The following is an 8,560-nucleotide window of genomic DNA, read 5'->3' on the forward strand; positions in this document are numbered from 1 at the left end:
TGGTCTTAAAATACAGGAGGGGTACTCAACTCAAGGCTAACCTATTACATCACTGGCCAAAATATAGGTCGCCGAGGAGTACAATCAAAAACAAAATAGAACCGCTCAACCTAGTTTGTCATAACTAGAAGTCGTCGAGGTTGCCCACGGAGGCAAAGCTAAGGACCGGAGAGTGAGCATCATCAACTGGAGGCTGCGGTGAGGCATTCTCATAGTCCATGCTCGAAAAGCCTTTGATCTCCTCAGGCTCCTCCTCCTGGGCCATCGGCTCATCCAGCTGCACCTCTAAGGCGTGGATGGCATTAAGCTCATCGTGATGCTCCTGCAGGTGCTCATTGGCGTTCGCCAGCTCCATGTTCACATCATAGAACTGGTCAGCCAAGATCTCCATATCGTGCTCCATATCCACAATCTCTTCCTCCAAACGAGTAATCTTGTCCTACATCTCAGCAATATGAACATCCTTCTGTACCAGCTCGAGCGACTGGTCCACCATGCCACTCTGCACGGTAGACAAGGCAACCTAGTTGGCCACTGCCATCCCAATCACCATAGCCATCGCTCGGCTCTGCAGCTCAACCATCCTGTAGAACACATTCAGGCAACGAGCTGAAACAAAAATTGTGCGCTGAGGATCCATAAGCCTGAGCAAGTCCATATGCTCCATACGATCCAACCAGTCCGGGTCCCTCGTATCCCGGGCAGGGAACAACCCAATCGGGTCTAGCACGATCTCAAGAGGGTGTGCCCGGCAGAACTGGGTCAAGGTCTGCAAGGCTGTGAACTCCCAGGCGTCGTGGAGCGTGTGTCCCTCAGCCACCACCTCCAACAGCGGCAACTGTGGCTGATAAGGAGGCGGGGGTACCCGCACGTGTACGCGGCTCCACGGAATCCCGTGGTCCTGGTACGCACGACCCGCATAAACCGGCAGCGACAGGTACCCGAAAGAGCGCAGGGTGTCCCACAACACAGTTGGAAAACCCTCGTAGTGAAGGCACTGTGAGTAGGTGGTGCCCTCCGTATCGACTGCCACGTGCACAGGCTGCGCCATCTGTAACCAAGGGTCACGTGAGAAACGGGGTTAACACTTGGAAAGCAAACAGATTTCTGGCAGTTAGAGAAAAGCTCATAACTCAGCAAGTATTCCTCCAAAATTTCTCAAATTTTACCAGCATGTTCTTTAGATAGCACTTAACAAGTTTGGCATTCAAAGGTAAGGCTAGAACAGAACCTAACAAGGTGATAATCTCAGATTCCCATTAAGTGTACCTGCTGAACTCTTCTGACCGAGTCAAGATAAACTGAATATATCTTCCAAACTAGAGACTTAACAAAACCGAAACTCTACCCGTAAGTCCTTCACTAAGTTCTGAAAAGCTTGCTTAAAGGACTACTAGCACAAAAGGTCCTTAAGGTGGTCGAAACAGCAGAAGCTCCGCTGGTGTGCACTTTGGGCTATCAGCCAACAGGGGGTCACCAAACTGATCACAACTCTCAACCCAAATGGTAGTACCTTGTGGCAGTTTTACTTGGGAGATTTAACACAACTTTCTTATACAAAGTTTCTGGAGTTAGCATGGCGGAAAAAGGACAGCTAGACAATCCTTAACGCGGTGCATTACTTTTTACGACGTACTCGAGCTTGGTTTTATTTCTGAATGCATGCACGTCCTAGTCGTCCTCTCAACCAAAAATATTTGCCAAAAACCTTTGGACTTACGTGGTTAGTGCCGGTGGCAAGGCAACAATACGGCTCTCACTATAATAACTAGTCGAGTTACTAGGCATCGTTTCGAACGCAACGTTTGTTAGTGTACCTGCAGAAAAAAAAACACAACACAGCTTGAACCTTCCGTGCCAGCACTCACGAAAGCGTCCACAATCATTACTGTTCACTATAGAAACGGCACCCATGCGTTTAACGCTGCATGGACAGCGCAACAACCGTGGAAATAGGTTCCTTTGAATAGAATCCTATAACCCTTCGCATTCTCGTGATGCGGAATCATGCACACGTGTAACAAACGTGGGCGAACAACCGTGTCGATAGGCTCGTTGGAATCGAACCATACCATCCTTCGCATGTAGTAACATACGGAACCTGCACACGTATAATAGACGTGGGTGAAACAACCATGATGATAGGCTTGTTGGAATCGAATTCCCATCACCCTTCGCATACTCGCGATGCGGATTTCGGCACACGTATGATAGACGTGGCAACAAGTGCTGGAAGTTAGAAGATAACCAATAACTATTAGCCACCTTAAAAACAACCCCAAAATCCCCTAGGGCTCCTCGAACTAAACTCATCCTTAGCGAACTTACGAACTTCTCGATTTTACTTCTTGCAAATTTTAATTAGAAAAAGAGTTTTAAGGTTTGTTGTTCTCTGTACCGTGCTTCAAGCTCTGATAGCAGCTGTGGCGGAACCGCCCAAATTAACCTGACTAAAATTCATTGAAGTCGCCTGACACGCGATTATGCACTTTAAGCAAGTCAACTTGGTCGACCGTCGGATTTCATCCGATAAACCACATAAACAGGATCGAGAAGCATCGCTCACGCGAAGGTGAGTAGCACAGAGGTTACAACATTCCATCATGACAACATAGTTCAACAATTTATTACATCAGAGTGAAATTCAGACCGAAATTTGCATGGGTCGAAGTCAAAGGAAAACAGCGGAAACTAAACGTCGATACATGACCTCATGACGGAGCCGATTATGACATCAAAAATTCCTTCCTTCGCCATCCGAGGAAGGATCCCACTCGACGGTCCAGCCTAGAGGAAGCTGGGTCGGCCAAGTGGTACCCGCAACCAAACTATTGACATTACCTGAAAAAGATTAGCCACAACAAGGCGGAGCAACTAGTACTCAGCAAGACTGACCCGCCGGGTGAAAAGCTCTACCAAGACCTAGACATGCAAGGCTTTCTGGCTCTGGGGTTTTCTTGTCAAAAGCGTCTAAAGTCAGTCCTTACTTTCAACATTTTAGCTCATGTTCTACGTTCTTTATCTAGTCTAGATTAGCAACTTGTACTAAACAAGCATGATTTCCAAGCAAGTACTTAACAAGCATCAACTTAATCTCATAATCATGTTCCATCCTTACTCAGTGCGGAATAGCGATCAAGTAGTCCCAAACTGTGAGAGGCAGACGAATCGATTCGAATTTATTAACCATGCATGGCAAACCTAATCTCACGACATCCGCGCACCACGAAGGGTCACTTCATTTGTCAGCCATCCCCATCGATCCCTTAGGCACGTGTCAGGGCCAACTTCCTTTGGCATGCAATGCTCCACAGTCCTAGCCTATTGCTGCACTGTGACCGCACTTGCACCCACATGATGCACCATGGGAACGACGTTCCAAGGACAGCCGGAGGGTATGCCACGCCCCAGTTCAATCAGGTACTAGGCTTCCCCATCCCATACTAGGTATGAGATTAGTACTTTCAAACACTTGATCACGAACGCCGACACGTTTCGACCTTAGTCCATTTTCATTTAGACAGACGGGGCAATCCACCAAGTATCGAACATAAGCCTGACCCCGTCCGTCATCCTTATAGTTGCGACATAACTGAAACATTCAACTCCTATAACTCGCGAGTGACAGGAGATCACTCGACTTTTACCGCAACCTATTAAGCAATGCAACTACTCGGCCTTAGCAACTAGTATTCAAAAACAAGGTACTAAGTTTATGCATCTAAGGTTCCATTACAACTCCTCGAAACGTAAATGCGCAATCAAGTAATCAATAATATTGCATGAACTCAAGATAGGAATTTATGCTCCGGGGCTTGCCTTTACGAAAAGCTTGCGGGTCTTCGGGATCTTGCTCTGGTTCGGGCTCTCCTTCGAAGGGATGCAGTTCCTCGACGGGGTCTTCTTCCGGTGCCGGGTGAAGCTCGTACGTTCCGTCGGCGAGATTCAACTCTACACGGCAATGCAATGCAGGGGTTAAACATTTTAGATGGTTATTTCAACACACTCATGTTTTAACACGGACACTTGTAGCAAAGCTACAGGAAAGGTGGGGGAGTTCAACTTCTGTTGGTGGAGATCAGGATGAGAGGGTCGGGAGGACCATCCTGTTTGTGCGTTCTATTTGACTGTTGCAGCGCGGGTGCGCTATTGAGGAGTAGTACACATCGATGAGGTTGTCTTGGTAGAAATCCCAGAACTCGGAGCATGTGAATTGCTTGCCAAGGTTGGTGATAATTTTTTTTGGCACTCCAAAGCAGTGTGTGATTTCTTCCTTGAACTAAGCGGCTTTAGCCGACTCAATGTTGGTCACAACCTTGTCCTCAATCCACTTGGTGAATTTGTCAACTGCCACGAACATGTGCGTATAGCTGCCCGAAGCGATCTTGAATTTTTCGACCATGTCCAGTCCCCAGCATACGAAGGGCTACGATAGTGGGATGGTGCGCAAGGCTTGAGCTAGTAGATGTTGCTGCTTGGAGAAGAATTGACACCCTTTGCACCTTTGGACGAGCTCCTTTGCATCGGCTACCGCTTTTGGCTAGTAGAAACCAGAGCGGAAGGCTTTGCCGACCAAAGTGCCCAAGGCGGCATGGTTGCCTCATGTTCTCGAGTGGATTTCATGCAGGAGTTTGAGGCCCTCGCTGCGCAAAATGCACTTCATCAGGATGCTTGTAGATGCAGCTTTCCTGTAGAGCTCCTTGCCATTGACAACATAGTTTGCACTACGCCGAGCTAATTTTTCATGTTCTATTCTATCCTCTGGCACCATCTGATCAGTGATAAAGGCTATGAACGGGGCGATCCAGTCTTCTTCTACCTAAATCATCATGATGTCAGTGGGTTTTGGGTCGGCTGGAGCTTGAGTGCCAGCGTCGTTGACCTGGTCCGGGTGCAAGGTTTTGATAGAAGGTTTCCGAAGGTCTTGTACGAATACACCAGCCGGAACCTGCGCACGCTTGGAGCCAAGCTTGGACAGGACATCGGTGGCGATGTTATGGTTCCTGGGGACATGGTGGAACTCAAGGCCATCAAAGTGGGCCTCAAGTTTGCGGATTTCCACGCAGTAAGCGTCCATGGACTCCTTGGTGCAGTCCCAGTTCTTGTTGACTTGCTCGATGACAACCTTGGAGTCACCATAAGCAAGGATGCGTTTGATTCCGAGGGTAATGGTGACACGGAGGTCGTGGATGAGAGCTTCATACTCAACGCTGTTGTTGGTAGCCTTTTAGTGGATCTGGAGCACATACTTGAGTTGCTCATCTTTAGGGGATATAAAGAGGACCCCTGCACCGGTTCCTTCGAGGTTGAGGGCGCCATCGAAGTACAAGTCCAGTGTTAAGGCCTCTCCAGGGTGGGCGGCTGTTGGATCTCCGTCCACTCGGCCATGAAGTTGGCCTTGATCTGCAACTTGATCGCGTGGGCAGAAATTGAGGTCGAACTCGCCGAATTGCACGGACCACTTGACAACTCGACCGTTGATGTCCCTATTGTGAAGGATTTCACCAATGGGGTATGATGACACCACCCGGATCTTGTGCGCCTGGAAGTAGTGGCGCAACTTTCTTGATGAAATCAGAACTGCGTTGAGTAATTTCTAAACCTATGAGTAGCGGATCTTTGAGTCGCTGAGGACCTCGCTGACATAGTACACCAATCGCTGCACCATGTGTGTATGGCCGGGCTCTTGGCGCTCTACAACTTGCACGGTGCTGACAACATGTGTTGTTGTAGAGATGTAGAGGTACAACATTTCTTGGTCAGCTGGGGCCGTCATGACAGGAGGAGTGGTGAGGAAAGACTTGAGCTCTTCGAGTGCCTTGCTAGCCTCGTCGTCCCACTCGAATTTTTCTACCTTTTTGAGGAGCTTGAAGAAGGGCAGACCTTTTTCTCCAAGTTTGCCGATGAAGCGGCTAAGGACCGTCATCATGCAAGTAAGCTTCATGACATCCTTCTTGTTAGATGGTTTCGCCATGTTTCTAATCGCATCCACCTTGATGGGGTTGGCTTCGATGCTACGCTGGCTGACCATGAAGCCCAGGAGCTTTCCAGACTTGAAACCGAAAACACACTTGCTGGGGTTGAGTTTCCAGCGGTAAGCCTGGAGGCTGTTGAAAGTCTCTGCGAGGTCGGTATGAAGCTTTCCTCGTTCTTTATCTTGACCACCACATCATCGACGTAGGCCTCGGCGTTCCTGTGCAGCTGTGTTGCGAGGCAACCTTGGATTGCCTTATGGTAGGTGGCGCCGGTGTTTTTCAACATGGAGGTCATGGTGTTGTAGTAGTAAGTGCCAAAGGGCGTTATGAAAACCGTCTTGTCTTGGTCGGTAGGATCAAGGGTGATCTGGTGATAGCGCGAGTAGCAGCCAAGGAAGCCAAGCAGGATGCTTCCAGCCGTAGAGTTTATGACTTGGTCGATGCGTGGTAGAGGGAAGGGGTCCTTAGGGCAGTGCTTGTTCAAGTTGGTGTAATCAATGCACATTCTCCATTCACTAGTTTTCTTTCTTACAAGGACTGGATTTGCTAACTAGTCGGGATGCTTAGATTCGGGGATGAATCCGGTAGCTAAGAGCTTGTTTAGCTCTACCCTAATGGCCTCCTTGCGATCTTGGGTGAAGCGGCGGAGTTTCTGCTTGACCGGCTGTGCAGTCTTGCTCAAGTCCAAGGAGTGCTCAGCCAGCTCCCTAGGGACACCGGGCATATCGGATGGCTTCCACCCGAATATGTCCAAGTTTTCCTGGAGGAAACTAGTGAGCGCGAGTTCCTATTTCTTAAAGAGGTCGGCCCCTATGAGGGCCTTCTTGGTCGGGTCTTCAAGACCGAGGCAGATCTTCTTGACCTTGGGGTCAGGCTGCAGTGCCTTGGACGTCGACTCCATCTCAGAGATCGTGAGCTGGTTCTTGTCTATCTTCTAGGCCTCAGCCACCATAGCGGTGGCCTTGGTCGAGTTCTCCAGAGCTTCCACGAGTTGAACTACCTTGGTGTCACACTTGTTCGACGTCTCGATGTCACCGTAGATGGAGAGGATTCCGTTTGGTGCTGACATCTTGAGGATGAGGTAGGTGTGGTGCGGGATTGCCATAAACCTTGCTAGCATGGGCCTACCAAGGATGGCATGGTAGGAAGTCTTGAAGTTTGCCACCTCAAATGTGAGGTACTCCGTGTTGTTGTTGGCCTGTGTGCCAAAGGTGACAGGCAAAATAACTTCACCAATCGGGTAGGACCCTTTGCTGGGGACGATGCCGTAGAAGAGTTCTTCATAGGGCTGGAGCCACTTGATGTCAAAGTCCATGCGGTTCAAGGTCTCTATGAAGGTAATGGTAAGGCCACTGCCGCCGTCGATCAACACTTTGGGGAGTAGGGCCCGGTCTATGGTCGGGCAGACCACCAACGGGTAGGACTCGGGATCTGGGATGTGGACCCAATGATCTTGCATGGAGAATGTTATGGGTTGCTCTGACTAGCATAGATACTGGACTGGTTGTATGGAGACAAGGTGCACCTCTCGCTCACATAGCTTTTGCTTGCGGTTGCTACAGAAAGCGTTGGGGCCGCCAACGATGATGTTGACCTACCACTCCGGTCGCTGGAACTCCCCATTCTGGTCAGCACCTGGCCGGTGGGCATCTTGGTGTGGCGGGTCGCGGCATTCCTCTCGGTTTTGGTCATCGCGGTCATCACGCCTACGGTTGTCATGATCATCGCAATGGTTGTGGTCATCATGGTGGCGGTCGTGGTCGTCATTGTAGCGGTCGCCGTAGCGGCGATTGTCGTGGTCGTTGCGTTCATCACGGCGACGGTAGTCGCGCTTGTGGTCGTCCTATTGGTAGTTGTTGCGGCAGGGTCACTTGTACTTCACCGAGGCACCAAGCTCTTTCTTGAGGACAGTGTAGTTCCGAATATTGTGGCGTGCGCCCTTGTGGAAGGGGCATGGAGCACTGAGGGTTTCATTAAACTCTTCCCGGAGGAAGGAGGTTTGCCTAGCGGGATCACCTTCAACAGTGAGGACCTCGGGGGCCCTTTTTCAGAGTCGGGGCTCTGGTCGTGTTTGGTGTTCATCATGGGTCGGCTGATCGTACTCGTCATTCTGGTGATGCTTGACGCCTTGGAACTGACTTTTGCCACCTCCTCTATGTTTGCTTGCTTGTTGACAATTTCCATCATCTGCCCGACTATCTTAGGGGCAACCTCATATATCTTGCAGACAATGGTGTGATTCATCATGCCAGAGTGGAAGTACATAATGATGTCATGGTCTTGAACGCCGACCAGCCTGTTGCGGTTCTCGAAGAAGCGGTTGGCGTACTCCCAGATAGTTTCGCCTGACCTCTGGTGGACTTGGCCGAGTTTCTCCGTGTTGCCAGGTCTATTATAGGTAGCCTGGTAATTCCGAGTGAAAGCTCTAGCAAGCTGACCCCAGCTGTCGATGCTGTTTGGAGGGAGATTCTCCATCCACATGAGCAGAGCAGGACCCATCACCACCGGGAAGTAGGCGGCCATCTAGTCATAGGTGCCATTGGTGGCTTTCACCACGGTGTTGTACGTCTTGAGCCAGATGGTGG

General features: G+C 49.8%; 2 protein-coding genes across 2 annotated transcripts; both read right to left on the bottom strand.

Annotated features, from left to right (window-relative positions):
- Window positions 1-5,602: 5,602 nt before the first annotated feature.
- Window positions 5,603-5,974, bottom strand: LOC140221195 (uncharacterized). Its single transcript, XM_072290509.1, has one exon. The coding sequence runs from the start codon at window positions 5,972-5,974 to the stop codon at window positions 5,603-5,605; it is 372 nt and encodes a 123-aa protein (XP_072146610.1).
- Window positions 5,975-6,909: 935 nt separating this feature from the next.
- Window positions 6,910-7,290, bottom strand: LOC117835601 (uncharacterized). The gene is made up of 2 exons (XM_034714955.1): window positions 7,157-7,290; window positions 6,910-7,099 (listed from the first exon to the last, which is right to left on the bottom strand). The coding sequence occupies exons 1-2, from the start codon at window positions 7,288-7,290 to the stop codon at window positions 6,910-6,912; spliced, it is 324 nt and encodes a 107-aa protein (XP_034570846.1).
- Between the last annotated feature and the right edge of the window lie 1,270 nt (window positions 7,291-8,560).

Source organism: Setaria viridis, chromosome 9, assembly GCF_005286985.2.
Source record: "Setaria viridis chromosome 9, Setaria_viridis_v4.0, whole genome shotgun sequence".
Classification (NCBI taxonomy): domain Eukaryota; kingdom Viridiplantae; phylum Streptophyta; class Magnoliopsida; order Poales; family Poaceae; genus Setaria; species Setaria viridis.